The 22,614-nt window shown below is 42.6% G+C and overlaps 1 protein-coding gene and 1 long non-coding RNA gene across 3 annotated transcripts; both read right to left on the bottom strand.

Moving 5' to 3' along the window:
- Positions 1 to 5,025: 5,025 nt before the first annotated feature.
- Positions 5,026 to 19,038, bottom strand: DDX47 (DEAD-box helicase 47). 2 transcript variants are annotated; one of them, XM_045781413.2, is made up of 12 exons: positions 18,905 to 19,038; positions 18,139 to 18,232; positions 12,521 to 12,709; positions 12,202 to 12,273; positions 11,857 to 11,975; positions 10,973 to 11,044; positions 10,738 to 10,854; positions 10,060 to 10,206; positions 9,377 to 9,514; positions 7,604 to 7,674; positions 6,905 to 7,034; positions 5,026 to 5,576 (listed from the first exon to the last, which is right to left on the bottom strand). In XM_045781413.2, exons 1-12 carry the CDS (start codon positions 18,989 to 18,991, stop codon positions 5,445 to 5,447), a joined length of 1,368 nt encoding a protein of 455 aa, XP_045637369.1. In that variant the 5' UTR covers positions 18,992 to 19,038; the 3' UTR covers positions 5,026 to 5,444. The 2 variants fall into 2 exon arrangements, with proteins under 2 accessions (XP_045637369.1, XP_045637370.1); XM_045781414.2 differs by lacking the exon at positions 9,377 to 9,514.
- A 212-nt stretch (positions 19,039 to 19,250) lies between these two features.
- LOC148107782 (uncharacterized) lies at positions 19,251 to 21,690 on the bottom strand. Its single transcript, XR_015721569.1, has 3 exons — positions 21,376 to 21,690; positions 20,807 to 20,950; positions 19,251 to 19,439 (listed from the first exon to the last, which is right to left on the bottom strand). It is a non-coding gene; the product is annotated as an uncharacterized LOC148107782 (long non-coding RNA).
- Positions 21,691 to 22,614: the final 924 nt, after the last annotated feature.

Here is a 22,614-nt window from a genome sequence, read left to right as displayed (position 1 = left end):
GACCCGGGCAAGCTACTTAGCCACTCTCCATCCGTAGTAACAGTAATAATAATATACTCATAATGGCTAATACATACTAATCATACGATGAGCCAGTCCACCTCATTTAAACCTCACAACCTTGTAAGGTAGGTATATTGCTATCTGTGTTTCTTCAGATAATACTGAAACACAAAAAGGCTGAATAACTTGCTAAACGTCCCAGAGCTACTAAGGAGCAAATCTGACCATCTGGCTCCACAGCTTATAATGGGAACAGTAATACCTACCTTTCGGGATTGTTCAAGGAACTAGAGACAACACATGTGAAGCTGCCAACACATAGTATGTTCCAGAAAATGAGATATTGAACATTCACCATGTGCTGGGCCCTACGAGATGTTAAAATTGCATCCATGAATAAGCCACGGTCCCTGCCCTCTAGGCAAGCATAATCACAGTACAATGCTAAGACTGCTTTCACCTAAAGCTGACTTCGGCAAAGGGAGCATCTGACTTTTTTTCAGAATTGTCTTCCTGGTACCAGGCACAGTATCTGGGACACAAGATTCTAAGGGAGAGAGACAACAGAATTTAAAAACACAAAACACAAAAACTAGGTGCAAGACTCTGGCAAGCAGATGGGATAGATGCTCTTATTTCCATATTAACAAATGAGAGAAATCAAGGTTCAGCAACTCCCACGAGGTCACACAGCAAGTCAACAGGTCTCTTGACTAATATTTTGCCCAGTCTGTTGCATTCCCCCACTGTTCCTGTTTCTGCCAGCCCTAGATGGCATCCACAGGTTAAGGAAGGTAGCAGGTGGAGGGATGGCTGTGAGCAGATTAAAATTTCCAAGAATAAAAACAGACATCAGGGCCCACGTCCTGGAGATTACATGGTCCCACATGAGCCCATTTTCTTCCTGTCTCTCTTCCATTTGGTATAAACCAGCTCTTCATTTTAGGGTTAGACTGTTGAGTGCTATTTCCCAGAGATCGAGTTTCTGTAGTTATTTTTAGCTGGTGTTTTAGTGCATACCTGGGACAGGTGAGGCATGAAAAGGAATGTGGGTGTGGATAACCCTTGAATCTCTAGTGCCAAGGTCTGCGTCTCTTGTCATTCCAACTGAAGAGAGATGACTCACACCCTGACTTATCTGCCCTGAGGCAAGATTCCACCTTAAGAACTATGTGGATTAACACTTCTTGTATATTCTCTAATTTTGTATTCAAGTTCTCGGAACATACTTTCTTGACGTTATTTTGTTACCTGCTTTTGATAACTTGGATGCCTTCATTTTCTGTGACCAATGCCACAGTCTGTGGTTCTTTCTGGTCTCCTTTTGCAGGCTTTGAGGGAGCTGGAGCAGATCTCTGATTTACATTTTTTTTTTTTTAAGATTTTATTTATTTGAAAGAAAGAGAGCACAGAGGGAACGGAAGGCAGAGGGAGAGGGAAAAGCAGGCTCCCTGTGATCAGGGCGCCTGATGCAGGGCTTGACCCCAGGACCCTGGAATCATGACCTAAGCCATAAGCAGATGCTTAACTGGTTGAGCCACCCATGTGCCCCTGATGTAGATTTTTGGATATCTGCAGGTAGGAAGCTACCTGGAAAATACTTTGGCTGTAAGCCAGATGTTTTTATAGAGTCAGGTAAGTTCTAGGATATGCATCCCATCTTTAAGGGACTAAGAAAGAATTATCAGAGTGCCTGGGCGGCTCAGTCGGTTAAGTGTCTGCCTTTGGCTCAGGTCATGATCTGGGGGTCCTGGGATCAAGGCCTGTGTTGAGCTCTCTGCTCAGTGGGGTTCTGCTTCTCCCTTTCATTCTGCTCCTCTCCCTCTGTGCTCTCTCTCAAGTAAATAAAATCTTTAAAAATAATAATAATAATAATAAGCTAGTTGAGTCTAGACCCCTCCTGGCAACTACTAGAATCCCCTCAGAGTACCTTAAGTTCCAGAACACATGTAATTCTCGGCCTGCTTTTAGCCTGGAATAGCCAACCCAACTAAAACCCTATCACTGGGATCCTGGGATCCCTTCATAAGGTAGAGATATTTTCCTCATCTCACTTCAGCTCTGGAAAGAGAACTAAAACGACGCTAGCTAGTGTCATGAAGCCACGATACAACAAATACTATATAAAGTGTTTCATGACTCAGACGAGCAATAAGGGGGAAATCGTCTCTGGGCCAGCATTACATGACTATTGTGAGCTGCTTCCTTTATGAAGTCATACAAGTTAGGTGTGGGAATTGTCTGCATTTGGGGGAGAGGGTGAGGTTGGTTGGTTATTTTGAAGCTCGTGGAGCCTGACATGGGGCTCCATCTCGTGAGATCTCATGAAATTATGACCTAAGCCAAAATCAAGAGTCGGATGCTCAACCAACTGGGCCACCCGGGCGCCCCAAAGTTCTGTTTCTTAAATCAGGAAAACAGAACTAAGGAATTACACCAAGAAGGAAACAGAAGAAAGGCCAGAAACACCCTCCCTACTCCTGAAACTAGAGCCTTTGGTACCTTGACTGCAAAGATAATTCACATTTAAGATAATATCATTGTAAACTTCTTTAAGAGTTTAAGTAATCTCTACACCCAACGTGGGGTTTTAACTTACAAACCCCAAATCAGGAGTCACGTGCTCTACCGACTGAGCCTGCCAGGTACCCCTCATTTTAAACTATGCTTCCACCCATCTTAACCATTTCTGAAGACCTACCTTCTGTCTTTTCTCCACTTTCTTTGTCATCAACTCTATCTACCACTTCTATTCCACCACACAGTCTTAAACCCCAAACTACACAGCAGTCCGGAAAGATGGGTCCGCACTGGATTGAATAATCTCCCCCCAAAATCTGCGTCTACCTGGAACTCCAGAATGTGACCTTACTTGGAAATAGGGTCTTCAAAGATATGGTTAGTTAAGGTGAGGTCATACTGGACTAGGATGCACCCTAACTCCAATGACTGGTTTCCTCAGAGGAAAGCCATGTGAAGACACGGACATATGAGGAAAGTTATACAAAGATGAAGGCAGAGATTAGTTATGTAGCCACAAGCCAAGGAACACCAAGGATTGCTGGCAACCAACCACTGGAAGCTGGGAAGAGGCAAGGAAGGAGTCTTCTCTAGAGTCTTCTCTAGAGATTTCAGATGGCACAAGGCCCTGCTGACACCTTCATCTCAGATTTCTAGCTTCCAGAACCATAAGCCAAAGAGTTTGTCTTAAGCCCCCCAATGTATAGTACTTCATTAAGGCAGCCCTAGGAAACTAACACACACCTCGCAACCTCGCCTCAGGGGATAAGGGAACAAGAACAGATCCAATTAATGGTACAAACCCCCAGCTCTGTCCTAATTCACTAACAGATCATATTTATTTATTTCTGTGCCTCCTGTCCTTCGCAGTAACATCTTTATTCATCCTGTGTGGGACCCTATCTTATGGTCTGGACCTCCTAATATGCCTAAAGATGGATCAGTCACATTTCTTCGCTGAGTGTCCTAGCGTCCCAACCTAGCAGAGCATAATTACGTATATAGAGACAACAGCTAAGCTTCAGAGCAATAGTTTTTAATCCTTTTGGTCTCCCCAGAAATATGCATACACTTCAGGCGTCTACAGATCCTTTGGTGAGAGACCCCTACCTATTTAGAAAGTTCAGACTCCTTTAGGATAATTCCAATCTCTCTTACCCACCACCCACCACCCAATTCAATGCCAGCTTGCTTCTGAAGTCCTCCAATGAACTGAAACAGCAACCATCCATTCACTTTTACCCAAAGGCTCAGAGAGTTGCTACTAACCTTAGCCGCCTCAGAGAGTCCCATCAGGAAAACACAACATTCAGGAAGAATTAGCCTCCAGTGGTACACACAACTCAAAACAGTCACAACTATAGTCCCACTCAACTACTTGCCTCTCTTTTTCTTCTATCCTTTTTCTCCCTTCCTTCTTTCTTATGGACTCCTGACTTCTCTAACTTAATCCTCTTGCAAATGCACCATAACGAGGAGCAATGAAATGCAGAGCAAACTAAACAACAAAATAAGCCATGTGTTTAGATTTCAATTAATTATAAATGCCTTATCCACAGGCATTCCTCTTGGACGCAGTTGTGGCAGAATGTACCCCACCCCCTAAGTTTATAAAGATCTTCCTGCAATCAGTGTCCACACCTGACTACCACAGAACTTTACTGACGTCTACTCTTCACTTCTTACCACTTTGACTCTAAGAAACATAATTGTTGAAACACGTACTTTTCATTAAGATATATATGGAAAGTTTCTCTTCTGCCAAAACTCACTCTCAATCTTAAATCACTGGAACCTCTTCGCCCTGGTTCTGCCACTCCAGACACATCCTCTTCTAATAAAACTGTTATATTTGACAAAAATGATTAGGCATCTCCTGAATTAAAAGAGCACAAGACTGTTCACGACTGTGCAGTTCACAGTTGTTTCTGAATTCCATCAACTCTCCCCTATCCCACCCAATCCCTACAGAGTCATGGTCTATTTTCTCTCCAGGAGCAGATGGCCCAGCTTTACCTCTCCTGAGTTACGTCATCCAAGATGGAGACAAAGAAAAGGTATCAGCCAATGAGCACTGATGACAAGGGGGTGAAACTGGGTCTTGGAATTACCCTGTATCTCTGATGGTTCTTGATTTTACTCCAGTTACCTGGGGATAAGAGTCTATATTGGAAACCAGTCTTCCTATCCAAGTGTTTATTCCAAGAAGCCAGGGAAGTGCATCTATTTAGTGATCTAACAGACTCTGCAGTCTAACTTAGGGACTTTGGTCCCTCACCAAGAAAAACACCACCTCTTTTTAAGCAGGACTTCCCTTTCAAAGCCATCCATCATCTTGTTCCTTTGTGGATTTTTTTATATCATAAATAATGTTTATCTTAATTCAGGACAAGCAATGAATCTGCCACGTAACTGCCACTGCCAGTTTCTGATCTATTAGTAAGATCTTACTTAAATATGTCAAGTCCCTCAACCTATAAAGGTCTTCACGGAGTCTGAATCTTTTAAAATTAGTATTTAAATTTATTATTCCACATTAGGTCTAATGAAGCACAAGCTGGGACTGCTTAAAGTATCACCATTTTACAGATGTAGAAGCTTCTTTCCTCTACAATACCGGGTCCAGTGCTTCATCAACCTAGTCTTGACTTGCAGCTGAAAAAGCAAAAGGTCTGTGTGAAGTGACAGAAGAGCACATCCCACTCAGGTCATGACCAAGGACCCAGAGCTGACCTCAGCACTGTCAAAGCCGGTCTACAGTCATGGTGCTCTACAGAAGGGGAACGAGTACTGACTTAGATGAGGTGCTGAACATCCTTCTGACAGATTTGGGTCCAAGGAACTCTGCCCAAGGAGGTCTCTTTCTCTTCTACAATCCCCTTTACGGAACAGAAGGCTGAAATCCAGTCTTTATAGAGAAATTAACGGCCTTTCCGTTTCTTCATTTTTCCTCCGGCCACCTTGTTCCTGACACCCATAGCACCCTCCGTGTCATCGTTGTCCCCAGCGTCCTCCCGCGTGCGTTTCTTCTTTTCTCCATGCTCCCTTAACTCCTGCGAGAAAAGAGAAACGATGGGAGTGAAAGTTACTATCACTGAGGGTAACACATCCTGCTCTCCTCTCCCTGAAATCAAACACTAAGTAACTCCCTAACACCTCACATTCGTAAAGGGGTAAGACCCAAATGCTAATACACAAAAGCGTTCACATGAAAAGTAAAACAATAAGCTACTATTTTCACATGGCAGGCCAGCAAAAATTTAAGAGAATAGTAATACCTCGTATCGGTCAAGGTGTGGGGACAACCACATACACTCTCGTTGACAGTGTAAACTGCTATAGCTTTTCAGCGGGGAGGGGTGGGAAATCTGGCATTCTCTATGAATTCCCAACAATTAATTCGGCCCAACAATGAATTCTACTTCTAAGAACTTATTCAAAAGAAACAAGTATACAAAGCTACATATATTAGGATGTCCAACATGGTACCACTTGAAATACAAAACGTGAAAAAGCATAAACGTATATGCACCAATATAAGTCATGTTATATACTCATAATGGAATTCTCTGTAGCCATTAAGAAGTGATCACATGGCTCTCTATTTGTTAATATAGAAAAATGTTAATTAGATAAAAATCTAAGTATGGCTAAAAAGGGAAAAATAGCCAAATGTTATCAATACTCAAATGTTCTCTGTGCGGGATGGATTATTTGTTTCACTTCGCTATTTTAATCTTTTCTGTATTTTCTGAAATTTTTTTCAATGTACATATAATACTTTTATAAACCAAAATACCAAAGAATTCCATGTGAGCAGAAAAACAAAAACAAGCCCACACATCGGCTACTCAGAAAGCACCGCAGGGGCAAAGTTGTCTTATCCCTCAAACGAGAACTCTAGGGAGCAGATGGCACTTGCTAGGATTCTCCTTTAGAATCTTCCCATCCATCCCCACCACTATTATTACTGCTACTTACTATTAGTAACTATGCAGTTCACGTTAGCTTATCTGGTACCAAAAACACCTTGTACAGTATCAAGGTAATTATTATTCCTAATTTTTCAGGTGAGGAACGGACTCTGAGAGGTTGGATGCACTGTCCAAACCCATGATGTCTAATTCACAGCTGGATCTTCTGATCTCAAATCCAAAGGTTTTCTTGCCACACGTGAAACATGAACGGTAGCTGAGTATGTGGTCATTGTGGTCAGACTGAGCCCAAACCCCGATTCAAATTACCTACCATCTCTGTACTTTAGTACGCTCATCTTAAATTGGGAATAAAATAATAACTCAGTTCCCGTGGTTTGTTACGAGGATGAACACAACAGCTAACACTGTTTGCATTTAAGTTGGTGAGAAAATAAGTTGTATACCATGCGGGCAAATCTCTGGGCTTCAGCCACTCGTTCTGTCAGCATCATAACCTCATCATCCTGTGTTGGAAAGACAGGCAGTTTCTTCCCAATCAAGTGTTCTATGCGCTGGAAGAGTTCCACATCATACCTGAGGAAAGACAATTGGCATGGCTTTGGTTGGCTGACAGTGCGAATGTCCGTCCATTCCAAAAGTATACATCTGTCATCTGATGCAACAGGAGCCAGTTTTAAGCACTCCCGAATCCATTATTCCTCCTCAGAAAACTGACTAGATGCCATCTTCTGTACACAGACCACTAGAAAATCACCAAACGTATTCTTTACTCCCAGAAAAGCCCAGGTTACGTAAAAATTTGTGCCTTTTAGAAACAAAACCAAACTAATTATTCTAATACTCTGAGCTGAGGGAAGGGTCACTGTGCTCCAGCTTCAGCAGCTGAAAGAAACGGCAGGGGTTTCTTCGTGTGCTTCTGTATGCCGAACGCCACACTAGATCTTCCACCTGTGTATCGCCAGCCCTCATTAAAACCCTGCGAGGTAGGTGTTATTATTATTTCCATTCTACAAATGATGAAACAGCATGAGGGAGATTAAGGGACTATTCGAGTAAATGGCAAAGTCAGGCGCCAAGTCAGTCTGCTCCAAAGCTCTGCTCTTTTCTCTCCATTGTTCTGCCCCTAAAGTCAATTCACTTACTGTGTGACGAAGGTGATAGCCTTTCCCGAACGCCCAGCTCGAGCAGTTCGACCTACTCGATGGATGTAATCCTGAAATAAAAAGTGTAAATAAACGTGAGTTACATAAAATATAAACGAAACCTAGGAACGTAAAGTCTTACTGCAAACCTTTGAAAGAAAATAGACTTGTGTTGAAACACAGAAAAATGGATTAGGCAACAGGATAAGATAAATCTACTTTCTCTTTTTTATTCTCCTTGCAGCACCAAATTGACTCTTTTTTCTTTTCTTTTACAGGAAGACAAATTTAAAGCATATCTACATGGTCTAGTGAAAAACAGCACTGGATCTAGAGGCAGACCTGGATCATGGCTCTGGTCTTACCGCCTACCAGCTACACCACTGTCTGCAAGTCACACAGCCTCTCTGAATGGGTTTCTCTCTATAAAACAGGGATAGAAATGCACGCCCAAACTCAGAGTTACTGTCAGAATCAAATGAGACATCAGTTAAACACAAAGCCAATAAATATTAGTTGTTCTGGGGGCAATTCTGTCCTCCCCAAGGGATATTTGGAAATGTCAACAAATATCTGGTTGTCACCATGTCACCTGTGGGTAGAGGCCAGGAATGCTGCCAAGCATCCTACTATGTGAAGGACAGCCCCACAGCAAAGAATCTGCTGGCCCAAAACGTTCATGGAGCCAAGGCTGAGAAACCCTGAGATACACCAAGAACCACAAAAGCTGACCATCTTGAAGAAATGAGACTGACGAAGATCGGCGTACGCTGCACCTACCCCGCTGGCTGTAAGCACCCAATACCTCTCTTTGTCTACCTTCATCCACATTTACTGATATCCTCAGGCACGTGCACAATAACAAGAATGAATAAATCAAGAGCTTTCCCAGTTTTTGATACTTAACTAATTGAGGACAAAATAAATAAAATGATGTTGCAACTAAGGAGAGACAGAAAACATTCCATTAAGAAATATACTTTGGGGGAGCCTGGGTGGCTCAGCTGGTTAAATGTCTGCCTTCAGCTCAGGTCATGATCCCAGAGTTCTGGGATCAAGCCCCATGTCAGGCTCTCTACTCAGTATGGAGTCTGCTTCTCCCTCTCCCTCTGCTCCTCCCCTCACTCAACTCACTCTCTCTCAAATAAATAAATTAAAAATCTTAAAAAAAAAAAAAAAAGAAAGAAAGAAATACACTTTGGATACAATGGAACATTATTCAGTCATAAAAAAGAATTGAATCTTGCCATCTGCAACAACAGACATGGACTTTAAGGACATTATGCTAAGTGAAATAAGTCCGAGAAAGACAAATACTATATAAGCTAACTTATATGAGCACTCTAAAAAGCAACAAACTGAGCTCATGATACAGAGGACAGATCTGGTAGCTACCAAAGGTGGGAATTATGGGGGTCGTGGATAAACTGGGTGAAGGGGGTCAAAAAGCACAAACTTCGAGTTACAAGATAAGTCAGTCATGGGGCTGTAACGTACAGCATGGCAACTATAGTTGATAATACTGTATCATACATCTGAATGCTGCTAAGAGAGTACAGTTTAAAAGTTCTCATGCCAAGGAAAAAAATTCATAACCATGTATGGTGACAGATGTTAACTAGACTTGTGGCAATCATCTCATGATATATGCAAATATCATTTAACATTATGTTGTACAACTGAAACTAACGTTATATGTCAAGTATACCTCAATTTTTAAAAAAGAAAGAAAAACATTTGGGACTAGAAAGTCAGGTCAGGGACAGGACTCACCTTAGAATGGGTAGGAATGTCAAAGTTAACAACTACATCCACATGAGGGATGTCCAAACCTCGGCTTGCAACATCAGTTGCTAGAAGAATAGAACGGGCCTTTGCCTTAAACTTATTAAGGGATCCTAGGCGTTTGCTCTGAGATGATGAAAAGAAATGAAAAAAATTTTAATCTTGGAAAGCTAAAGAATCTTAGAATCTAAGATAAACACACTAAATATAAGAACAGAGACAGAAATTTTTAACAGGATGTTTCCCCTTAAGTCCAGACTGGGCTTCACAGATCAAAAGGAGACATGGAAGCAACAAAAAAATATTTAAGACTAAGGCTAGAAAATACTAACATGAAATAAGGATGCTTTAACATGACAGAGAGTTGAAAAATAATTTATTAAAAATCTTTTGAGACCAAAGAATCACTATTACCACTAGGGCTGAATAAATAAATCAACTCAAGAGCTTCCATACCAGACAAATAACTACGGAATCTTCCAATTTGAGCTTCTCACTATCCTGGAAGGAGGAAGGGGGCAGGGGGCATCCAGAGCAACACTTCAAAGCCCATAAAATCTGAATAATTCTAGGAAGATGCATCAATGTCTCACGTTTTTGCACAGATCTGCTATAAAGTTTACCTCTCTCATGCCACCAGTTCACCACTGATGACACCAAAGAATCTTTACCTGACTCATCTGTCCATGGAGGGGGATGGCAGTGAATCCAAGATTTCGGAGTAGCAAAGCTGTTCTCTGAGTATTGTTACAGGTGCTGCAGAATATCATAAAGGAGTTCCCAGCCAATTCATTGAGAATATAAACCAGGTAGGTATCCTAAGTTACAAACCCAAAACAATGTAAGTAACTGAATCTGGAAGAAAAGACTGGAGTCCTGGGCATATAAATTATGTTAAAGACTAAGTCTATACACAGTTGCTTCTCAACTTTCCAGACCCCAGCTGCCAGTGTTGCATTCCTGAAGCAGCATTATCATGTCTATGAACCATAAATCTCACATACAGCCTAAAGCCAAGCACAACTCCTTGTAGTCAGCAATCAGGAAAAGTCCTTACATCAAAGCACAAAACTAGGGTCCCTTGCCTATTTAAAAAAAAGCCACATAATCAGTAGACAAAAGAAAAGCTACTTCAAGAATGGGGCTGGAAAGGAATTACATCATTATTGTGGTTTAGCATGCTATGAATTCCCGGAATGTCCGACTTTCTCAGTGATAACTATAAGCACAGTAAGCGCTCTAAAACAAACAGGAGCACAGCTCTTAGCTAATCCAAAGTGGACACACTTTCAGATGCTTTGCTGAGGAAGGAGAGGGAGAGGCAGGAATGATCAAAGTAAACACTTTACCTTGAATTTAGAGGGAATAAAAAGATAATACTGCTGTAATTTCTCAACTGTCTGGTATTTGGAGGAAACAGCACATTTCACAGGATTCTTTAGTGCTGCTCGCTGAAGTTTTTGCACCTACAGAAAGAAAACTTAGAATAGTACACTGATTCCTGAGTGCTCTATTTTTATAATTGTTACTGTTTCTATTTATCACTTAATATAGAAGAAAACATTAAGTCCTAGAAAATTTCACCTTCTTGGTCATGGTAGCAGAAAAGAGAAATGTTTTCCGATCTCGGGGAATTACTTTGAGGATCTTGTCAACCTAAGGCATAAAGAAGAAACGATACCAATATAACATTTAGACTGGACACTTGCAAATACTCTTTGTGAAGGAGAGTAAAAAACTATAAGTATCACTGTAGGAATCTGGGGACTCAAAAATCAATTCAATTCAGCTAAAATTAACTGAATATTTACTTTTTGATATAACAGGTGCTATTTTTTTTTGAATACCACATGCTATTAAACAAAATGCCATTCACAGAAAAGAAGTTTAAATTAGAGCCAAGCTAACCTAAGAGAAAAGTCAAGAATAGGTGTTCATCAACTAAGTAAGCTATGATGACAGAATATAAAGATATTGCAAAATCTATGAAAGAGGTATAAATCAAATGAAATGGAAAAGAAATCTGGTTGAAACGTCTCATGTCTGGGGCGCTAGGGTGGCTCAGTCGTTAAGCGTCTGCCTTCGGCTCAGGTCATGATCCCAGGGTCCTGGGATCGAGCCCCGCATCAGGCTCCCTGCTCAGCGGGAAGCCTGCTTCTCCCTCTCCCACTCCCCCTGCTTGTGTTCCCTCTCTATGTCTCTCTCTGTCAAATAAATAAATAAGATCTTTAAAAAAAAAAGAAAGAAAGAAAAGAAAAGAAATTTCTCATGTCTGAAATCAAAGTCAAACTACATTCTAAAGAAACACGGACAATGTGAGGAGCACCAAGAATGAGAAAAGGCAGCAGAGATGTTTAAATTAACTGATGATGATATAGGGCTCCACATAAGGCTGGTGGGCAATGAACCAAATTTTGAAATCCAGTACCTAAGATGCCCTAAGAGGAGGAAAGAAATTGAATGCTCACTTCTGTCTCAAAATCCATATTCAGTATTCGGTCTGCTTCATCCATGACCAAGTATTTGAGTGCTCTTAAGTTGAAACCTTTTGTATTTTCCAAGTGGTCAATCAATCGACCAGGAGTTGCTATCAAGAAAGGTTGAGGAGAAAGTTCAATGTTCAAAAACGAGGACAAAAAAAAAGTTACCAAGCACCCCGCCCCCCAACCCCTAAATTTCAGAAATTAAAAAAATTAAACAGGATTACAAAAATCCTTTCTTCAAAGTTCTCCACAAACTAAGTTACACCCAACGTCGGTAGTTTTTCTCCAATTCATCATCACCAGGGCCTTTTACCTTTGTCAATTACTCACCTATTATTATGTGTGGTTTTTTCGCCAGGGCCAGAGATTGGGACATTGAATCAATTCCACCTACAATCACAGCTACAGAAATAAAAAGAATAGAGAAGAGAGAGCCTTTATTTCTTCCATACTTCACTGAACATCTTTAAAGTCAGTGCTAGACTTCTTCTTAAATTTTCTTCCTGTACAACTTTGCCCAAAGCTAAAATACCAAATTGGTTCTTAAGGTCAATGAACTCATGTTAGTAATACTTTCTTCTATTCTCCTTTTACACTCATTCTCAACTTGTTAAGAAATTCTGTGATTCCTTTCCTCTCAGACACTTACCACTTTGCACGCCAATAGAAGACCCCAGGGCTTCAAACTGCTCTGAGATCTGAAATGCCAACTCTCGAGTGGGCGTGAGAACTAAGGCAAACAAACGCTGGGGTGTCTCCAGCAGTGCATTCAGAATGGGCAAAGCGAAGGCCCCTGTTTTTCCAGAGCCAGTTTCTGCCAGACCGATAATATCACGACCTAGGAAGAAAAAGAAAACATCTAACAGCAAAGAAATGCTCTCTGCATTATTTCCATATTTTCTACAGTGACCCAATGTGGGCACAAAGGAGACAATGAATAAACATTTGATGAACTGGAGGGAGAGGAAGGCTGAATAGACAGAAGACACGGTCTTGTCCTAGATAAGCTCAAAATCTGGGGATGACATACACAAAGACGGTATGTGATAAGGACTTTAAAATAAGCCCCTACAAAATACAGTGAGAACACAAAGGAAGGACTAACTTACTGCCCAGAAGAGTCAGAAAAGACTAACAGAGGTGATGGGTAAATTAAATCTGGAAGTAAGCAAAGAAAACAAAGAAGGACATTCCTATACGAGGACAGAGGGTGGAGGCTTTAAAGAACACAGCATGGGCAGGGAGAGGGGAAGTATAATGTGGCCGAACACAGAAGTGTTGAGGGGAAAGGGAGAAGAATGAAGCTAAACAGGAAACTCATAAGCCATGCTGGGGAGTTTTGTGTCTTCCTTTAAGAGGGAGGAACTGAACGATTTTAAGCAGAGAACATCATGATCAATATAATTCCTAAGGAAGAAAAACCCTAGGCCTGATGGCACAAGGAGCCAAGGAGCTCAACAGTACAGGCCATTTCCACTGCTTCTTCTGAGGGAAGAATGCCGTAAGTAATCCCTCAAGAAGAGGTCCCCGGGGTTTGTTATCACCAATCAAGCCATAACTATAAGATTTGGAAATTAACTCCCAAACCAAGACCCCATTTCTAGGCTGGCTGGCTGCAGCTCACAAGGCAGCTGTGCGTTAGAACAGCGCCCCCTGGGAGCGCTTCCTAGTAAAAACGCCCGCCACAGTTAACGCTCACATTGTTCCTTGGCTGTATACAACTGCTGAGATTTCCCTACCTAGAGATTAACCCTACAATAAACTCCTTTCCCCTGAGGTTAGCTGAACTCGACTCTCTTCCTTATGATCTAAAATGACCCAAACAAACAGAATGGGGAACACACAGGAAAATGAGAGCTCAATTAGGATACCAGGGGAGTTACGACCGTGTTCTGAACTGAGGCAAGGCAATGAGGACAGAAACAAGTGAGATGCAGAAAGTCATGCAAGAAAATGTGGCTGACACGTGGGTTTCTAGCTTGGGAAACTTAAAGGCCATAAACTGAGATGGGGCGTCCAGAAAATCAGTTCTGGCGAGGAAAACAATGACTCTGGTTTGAACACAGGGAACTTGAGGTTTATGCCATAGGCTCAGAGAGAAATATCTAAAAACCATTTGGACATACTTGTTCGGAGCTCAGCAGAGAAGTGTAGGCTAGAAGCACAGACATGGGAGCCATGGTCATCCTAACAGTGGTGCTCCCCCAAGGGCAGACACATCAGAATAATCTATGAGATTTTTGTATCTATATATGCCTAGGTCACACATGTAGAAATTCTGATTCAGTGGGGCTAGAAATCTCTATCATTTTACAACGTCCACACATGATTCTGATGAGCACTGGCTGAAAGTCACTGATGCAGACAGTATTATAGCTTCAGGACTGCACCAGAAATCGTACTAGTGTTTTAGAGTGAGAAAAAAAAAAGGATAAAGATAGATTTAACATTGCAAGGAAAAAGGAACCAGAAGAAACCGAGAAAGAACAGCTAGAAAGACAGAAGACAATACTGACAAGAAATTGAGGAAGAAGAGAGCTTCAAGAAAGGAGAGTGCTTGATATCAAATAGAACAGACTTTTCAATATTCGTCTCTCAGACATTAATCACTTAACCTAGGACCGACCATGCCAGATTAAACAACCAAATACGCTACCCTTTACCCTTCTAAACAGTGACATCAATATTTTCCACATAAAAGTACAGGTGTAGATGTGAATGATAAGTCAGACCAGACAATGGACTAATTCTGTTACTGTCACAAAAACAGATGACAATACAGGGATAAAATTTCTCCCTCATTTACTAACTTGAATGTTCCTCTTGATCGCAGGGTAAGTGACAATGAACTGCAACAGCACCCACCTATTTGTGAGCTAAGAGCTTCCAAAGTTTCTATTCCCCAACTCTGTGGGGATTCTGCCTCCCTGCCAGGGTACGACGTGCCTTCTGGAACAGGAAAAGAACAAAAACAAAAACAGTGGGATCTGCCCTCCGTTTCTGTCAAGGGAAATCTTAAAATTTCAGAAGGAGTATATAAGAAAGATTTAGGGAAGTAAAGGAGCTCAAGTGTCTCGAATCGTGTGGCTGTGAGCGATGGCCACGGCCACCAGTTAAGGCCTGCACTGCTTCCAGTTCTCTTATGATCCCCTCAAAGCAATACTCGCTTTGTGAGACTAATTTTTCTCTATTATCTCCCTTCTTCCTCTCACAACCCCTACGCCCTTCCAGTGGTAGTATCTGTGGAGAATACACTCCCCATAAGAGCAGAGTAAATTCATTCACCTTGGTCACACTGCCAGCACCTAACACAACTGCTTGGTATATCGCAGCCATTCAAAAAACTGTCTGAAATTCCTAGAGGACTGAGTGATCTCTGAATTAGAAATAAACTTAATACATGAAAAAATGGGAAGAAAAACATCCTCAAAAACCAATGGAGAGATCGAAATTTTTTTATGGTTCCTACCTTTCAGAATTATTACAAGGTTTAAGAACAATGGATGTACCCAGAGCTCCGTAACTTTGTAGAAATTGACACCATCATTAGTATTCAAACTGAAATTCATTTAGCAGAAGAAAAAAAGGAAAGTGTTCTTATTTAAAATCTCTTGCTTAGGGCCAGCATCTACCGGTTTTTTTAAATGAAACATTTATAAATTGTTCATTAGAATGAGATAAGCTCAAGAATAAGAACATAGACTTTTTCCATGATGATTATGTCAATCACATTACTCAGTTCCTGGTGATCTTTCACGGACTCCTATTTTCTCTGCATTCAATACAAACTGGTTACTGAAAAAATCATGAATAACTTCAAAATTATTACCACCACCTAATCTGGGTTCCTTCCTCCAACACCTGCTGTAGGGTAAGCAAGAAAATGCTGGAATGCACCAACCCTTCTTTTTGCTATTCGAAAGCAACTCCAGTAATGCTGACAGCTCAAACTCCTTCCCCATTTGCGCAGTCCGTATCCTAGCTTCTCTAAACAAGTTCAAAGTGTTTACTATCCCTTCCCTGAAATACTCTCCCTTACCTAATTTGTATGAAATTGTACTCTCACGATTTTCAACCCTCTACTGAGCCTCCACGTCTCCCCTGTCATCTCTTGGCCTTCTGTGGCAACCTCACCCATGTCCACAGTTGCGGCTACAAGTTCCCTTTGGATATGGTGTCTGTATCCAGTTCTGGCCACTTAAACAAGCTGTAATCCCCAGATTCCAACCGTGCATTAGTCAATTCTATCTCTTTGATGCCTGAAAGCAATAATTTCCAACTGAACTCCTCTTCCCTGGAATTATTTTTCCTACTACGTTCCTTTTTATACCAGTAATATGTCCTAGACACACAGGCATTAATATTCAATTGCCCCACTCCTTGGCTTTCATTAACTGGTTATAAAATCATGATGATCCTTTTTCTATCATTTTCTCTTTTTCATTCGCACTACCACTACCCTACCCTTTACTTATTGCCAAAATTACTGCAATGCCCTCCTGATTGGTCCCGTAGCCTCTCGCCCCTCATCTCTAAACTACCTTACAAAACTATGAGATTATTATTCCAATAATACAACTCTAAGGATTTCATTCTCCTGCTAAAAAATAATCTCCCAAGGCAGTCCATTGCCTGTAGAACAAAGACCAAATTCCTTTACCCAGCATTTAAGTTCGGCATAATCTGGCCCCAACGATCTTACTAATCTTTCCCCCTAGTCTCTGTTAAGTACTTGCAGGCCTCCATGCATGCCCATGTTTTGTCCAGCCTCCTCAGCTTTTTTTCATGCTGTTCCCTAGGCCTAGAAAGTCCTCTCTTCCTATCATACATGAATGTCTAAATCCTATTCAGTCTTCAAGGTTCAGCTTGAATGTCTTTCCAACCTTCCCAGCCAAAAAATAAAATTTCCTCTAATCCATCCCCATAAGTAATAATCTATTCTCCTCCCTCAGTGCACTTGGAATGTAACTTTCTTCTGTCCCTGTTCACCTTATAATAGATTTATAATTATTTCCTTAGTAGACTCCAAATTCTTGGAGAGGGCCAAATCTTAACTTCTGGTGCTTACACTTATATCAGATACTTACTATTTATGGAAGGAACAAATGGAATTTCACAAAGTTTAATTACTTTTCCACATGACAGCTCTTCAAATCACTGAAGCCAAGTATCATCCCACCCAGCTCTACTCTTCTCCAGACCAAACGCACTCAGCTTCTTTAACTATTTAGGACTTTTGTTTTTTTTAAGATTTAATTTATTATTTGAAAGAGAGAGAGCGTGTGTGCATGCACGAGAGCAGGGAGGGACAGAGCGAGAGGGAGAAAGAATCTCAAACAGACTCGGCACTGTGCATGGAGTCCTACACAGGGCTCAATCCCAAAACCACCAGATCATAACTCGAGATCAAGAGTCCTACACTCAACCGACTGAGCTACCCAGGCACCCAATTTAGGACTATTCTTGATACTGTATCACATTCACTGCCACTCGGTTGGTCCCTCAAAATTGATCCCCAGAACTAAGCATAATATTCTAGGTGGGTTCTAACCAATACAAGGCACTTTTCTCTCCCTAGAGCTAGTTCAAGAGTTTGTAACCTGGGATATGCGGGAGAGGAATTCAGGGCAGGGGGTAAATTCTAGGTACAGATACATTTATACATTTTTCTGGGGGAAAAAAATCTTAATGTAGCTAAGATTACCTTCATTTTCTCTTAAGGATCTTATCAAATTTCAGTTAACATTGTTAGCTCTCTTTTACCACCAACCCTAATCCTGTGAAGTTGGGCTTTGGGAATCTAACAGCAGGACTTTACCTCTACACCTACGGAAGTTCATCCTGTTAGTTTTGGTCCCATTAGTCATCAACCAACATGTTAGCCATTATTCTGCAAATCTGATAAATATGTCTCACAAAGCAAGAGCTCTCAACTCCTTTACATACTAACAGACGTTCCAGGCACCCTTATGTACTTATTCACTTATTGACTCATAATTCCTAACAAGTTTCTTGTCAGTATACTTTAGTCCAGTGCTTCCTTAAAGTCAGCATCTGCTGTAGACAACAAAGCTCCTTATAAAAAGTAACCTCAGTAGAACAAGAGAATTTTTCCAAAGCCAATAAACCACAAATTTTGTATCTTCAGTGGCCACATTTTTATATCACTTGAAGTATGCAAGAATAGCTCTCAAAAATGGTAAGTATTTAATTGAGTATAACCTCACACTGAACCTGTATTGAGCCACATATTTAATTTCAACCTACCTTGTAAGGCCAAAGGAATAGCTTCGATCTGGATCTTTGTGGGCTTTGTCCATCCCAACTGGTCACAAGCTTCACACAACACATCTGTCACACCCTTAGAATTCAGAAAAACAAACGTCAGCAGAGAAGAACACACACACGTGCCTCCCTGCGAATTCAATGAATGTCAGAGCCACCCTGCTGGTGACATGTGCGTCCCTTACCCTTTGACTCAAAAAGTACTGCGAGCCTACTGGGTCTGCTCTTTAATTGGGAGCACCGAGACAGTACCTCAAGACTTAACACTTTCTACCCAGAGACGAAGCCAAGTTCTTCACATGTATCAGTTCATTTGATCCTCACAATTCTATGCCGTATTTATTACCCCCAATTTACAGCTGTGCAAAGTGAGGCACGGCGAGGTAACAACGTGACCCTAGAAAGCGACTGGGTCAGAATCCAAACCCGCTTCATTTGACTCCGTAGCCCAAGATTTTGGCGGGGTGGTGTGGGGGGGTCGCCGCGTGTACAGTCTCCTGGCAAATACAAACGGCGCCACACCAAAATGGAGAAAAGCACAAATGGGGACTCTCAGGCACGGGCAGCCCTCCCACCATTCACACCCAGAGGCTTCGGGACAGAGTCGGAGCCCAAGCTTCGGAAATTGAGGTAAAGCCCAACTAGGCCCTAGCTGCTTTTGTACACCACCAGCCAGGATGTAAGGTAACCGGACTCTATGCGCCTGGCGCCAGCAGTACAAAGAAAAGCCGGCGTCATCCACGCTCACCAGATCTTTAAACGTTTTAGTTTCCTCCTCCTGCACCGCCGTCTGAGGCGCTTCTGTCGCAGAATCGTGCTCCTCGGGCGCCGCCATGTCTTCCGCGAACTCCGAAAGTGGGTCGGCGGCGCGCTCGGGATGCTGGGAAATGTAGTTTTGGTTCTCACCGGCCAGCCTGTTCTGGGCGCCCCCCTGCGGGCTTGCTGGGATTTGCCGGCCCTAGCGGTGTGGTTTAGCGGAAACGGTTAAAAAAAAAAAAAAAAAAAAAGGCTGGGGATGGATATAAACGTGTGGCCTTGTATAACTGAGCCCAGTGCAGTAGGGCCTGATGACGTCGGCCTCCTATCTACCTTTTAGGATCCTTTTAAGAAGTTTCCTCGCCTCTATGGGGCGCCTGGGTGGCTCAGTCGTTAAGCGTCTGCCTTTGGCACAGGGCGTGATCCCGGCGTTCTGGAATTGAGTCCCACATCAGGATCCTCCGCTGGGAGCCTGCTTCTTCCTCTCCCACTCCCCTGCTGTGTTCCCTCTCTCGCTGGCTGTCTCTCTGTCAAATAAATAAAATCTTTAAAAAAAAAAGAAGTTTCCTCACCTCTCGCACATATTATGTCCCTTGCTTTTCTAACCATAGAGCTTTGAACAGGTTGGTATAATAATGCTATTTATTTGTTTTAACTGTTTCATTCATTTATTCAATAATATTTGTTTAGAGCCTACCATATGCTAGGGCTATGCTAAATGCCTAGTGAACAGGACAGCATCCCCTGCTGTCGTGGAGAAGACAGATAATAAATAAATGATCACAGATAATGTCAAGTTGCGGAAAATGCTACGATGTAACAAATGGAAATAAACATGATGGACAGTAACCCGGGGAGAGTGGGTTGTGGGGATAACTGGGACACTGGGCAAGGCCTCTGGGAGGCAGCGATAGTTGAGCTGAAAGAAAGTTCCTTCAAGAACCCAGAGGACAATTATTTCAGACTAAAGGAATAGCAAGCCCAAAGGCCCTGAGGGAGTGCAGTCAATGAGGCTGTTCTGGAAAGCAGTCTGCCACTACTAAGGCAAATTAAGTTATTTTATGTTATATGCCCTGTGCCCAGCAAGCACAGTCCTGTGGTCCAGCATACAGGTGCTCACATGGTACCATGGTGTTCCCTACATCGTTATTTTGGAGGCAGGGGGTTGGAAGCAAGTGGTATCCATCCTTGGGAGAGTGGATAGTTAAAATGTGCTCACAGTGTGAGCAAATGGGCCTATAAGAATATGGCTAGATCTCAAAACCCTAGTGCAGAGTGAGAAAAGTGGATAGTATGTCATGCAGATTTAAAATGTATGCCCACAAAATATCACTTTCTGCTGGAGCAGATACACACAGAAAGATACACGTTAAACATTTGAGATTGGTTATCTGTGGAGTGAGAGGAATTGGGATAAAATTGGGAATTGGGGAACTGGGAATAAAAGAGAATACAAAGAATACAAAGCAAAAGAAGGGACTTCTGATGACAATGTGCCGACCTGAGAACTGTCAGCTCAACTTAGTGTGCCCGAGGTCCTTCCCACCACCACCATCAGGGCTGAAAAAAGGCCCTGATTTAGGAATCACATTGGTGTCTCCAACAACAAAAACAGGCAGGGTGTAGTCAGAGAAGCAGACTCAGGTCAGACCCCACAGTAAAACAAGTGTGTGTTGGATGTTATCCTGAATACAAAAGGAAGCCCCTGGAGGGTATTGAGCAGGGCAGGGATAGGATCTACATATTTAAAATATCACTCTAACTCTTTATGGAGACAGATTGTAAAGAGGAAAGGATGGAAAGAGAAACTTTCTACGAAGGAAGACATGATCTTCTTACCCCCAGCTCTAAGCATACTGCCTGACACAAAACGGATGCTCTCCAGGAATGTTACCTGGATGAATGACAGCTCAGCGAAACATCGGGGTCAGGTATGAGGGCAGATCAGAAGGAACTTTGCTGGTTGTTTCCTTACGGAGTGAAGTTGTTCCTAGCTTTGAGATCACCTCCTGCACAATACACCAGGGCCTTCGGTCTTCTTGTATCGTTTTTCCAAGTTAAAGAGAGGAGAGAAGACACACACCGTATAAGACAACAGGTCACCCTGAAACTGGTTCCATCAGCCCGTGCTTGTGCCAACACAGTCTGAGGCCCTCCAGCTGCCCATTAGCTCCCTACACCCCCATCCTCTCTGTTTTCCCAGGGCTGGGAATTAGGCCACTCTGGGTGAGCTTCAAAGGGGATAATACTCTTCGAGATAAGGAGAAGTTGACTTCTCCCGAAGAAAGTCTCCCGGACTAGCTCTGGCTCTTCCTTTCTGTCCTGTGCCTGGTACACCTGCTGGAAATGCTGTGCTCTTCATTTGACAAATGAGAAACTCGAGTCCCGAGCGTAAAGACACATGTCACACGGCAAGGTGACAAGAAAGGAGAGTAGAACCCACGCCTCCAGGGCCCGGCCTACCCTTCTCCCTGCAGAGAACATCAGCTTCCGTGATCTCAGCAGCTTTCTCCTTGGGGTCACCCTGCCAATTCTTCCACCACACAGAGTTTTCTGTAAAAAACGACAGAGTGGCTAAAATATGTACTCAGCTTCCCTTAGACTTGTTTTCCGATTTCATTTAGGAGGGAAGTGGGGAATGAAAAGTGCTGAGGGAACCCAGAAGCCCCGATGGGAAAGGAGGGAGGCTAGAGGCCTGGAAAAGGGACCCGGATGGAAGCAACTGGAAGGACTACAAAATTGCATATCGTATGGGATCTAAAGTGACCCAGGTTTTGTTAAAACGTGTGACAGGAAAGAAAAAGAAAATCAGATTTCTGGGGGTCTGGTGCTGCTCTGAAGGGGAACGGGTTTAAAGTACTCCACTGCTCTTATAATATAAACTGCCCTTTTCGGCCAAGCAAAAATCCTTTCGGTTTGTTCTTGGATAATTCAGACCTCAGCTATTTTTAAAACTTCCTCTGGTGCCAGTGTCCCCGAGGCGCAGAGGGACGCCCACAGTGGCCGTGGCAGCAGCCTGGTGGCGCCGTTCCTCGGCCTAGGGCGCGCCGGCAAGGTCGGGGCCTCACCCAGCACCCAGCCCGGTGACAGGATTCACGTCAGACCGGCAGGGGGACCAGAGAGGCTTCCACAGAGGGGAGCCTGCACGGGCTGAGAGGACTGTCTCTGCTTTGGACAATTTGGAGTCGTTTGGATATTTATATTCTAGTCATGGATATAATAGAAGTCATTCTAGTAACTGAGCGGTGTCATATCCTGTACTTCAGAACAATGAGGAAGGTTGAAAAGGAAATCCAAATAAACACCCAAAATGATGAGGGGGGAAAGCAAGTCTGAAACAATACACTCCAGAAGGAGAGGCCAAAGTGACGGACCCCACCTTACTGTGAAAAGTTTTCACAGGGGGCGCCTGGGTGGCGCAGTCGTTAAGGCTCAGGGCGTGATCCTGGTGTTCTGGGATCGAGTCCCACGTCAGGCCCCTCTGCTAGAAGCCTGCTTCCTCTCCACTCCCCCTGCTTCTGTTCCCTCTCTCGCTGGCTGTCTCTATCTCTTCAAATAAATAAAAAATAAAATCTTAAAAAAAAAAGAAAGTTTTCACAGGCCCTAAGCACTCCTGCCTTCCTAGGACTCTTTCTCCACAAAACAAAACAAAAACCCTAAAAATTATATTTTAAGGGTGCATTAGTATAAGGACAAATATAT

Source organism: Ursus americanus, chromosome 25 (genome assembly GCF_024610735.1).
Source record: "Ursus americanus isolate L20-20 chromosome 25, mUrsAme1.1.p, whole genome shotgun sequence".
Classification (NCBI taxonomy): domain Eukaryota; kingdom Metazoa; phylum Chordata; class Mammalia; order Carnivora; family Ursidae; genus Ursus; species Ursus americanus.
The sequence above is the reverse complement of the archived record's forward strand: the minus strand, read 5'-3'. Positions and strand labels throughout refer to the sequence as shown.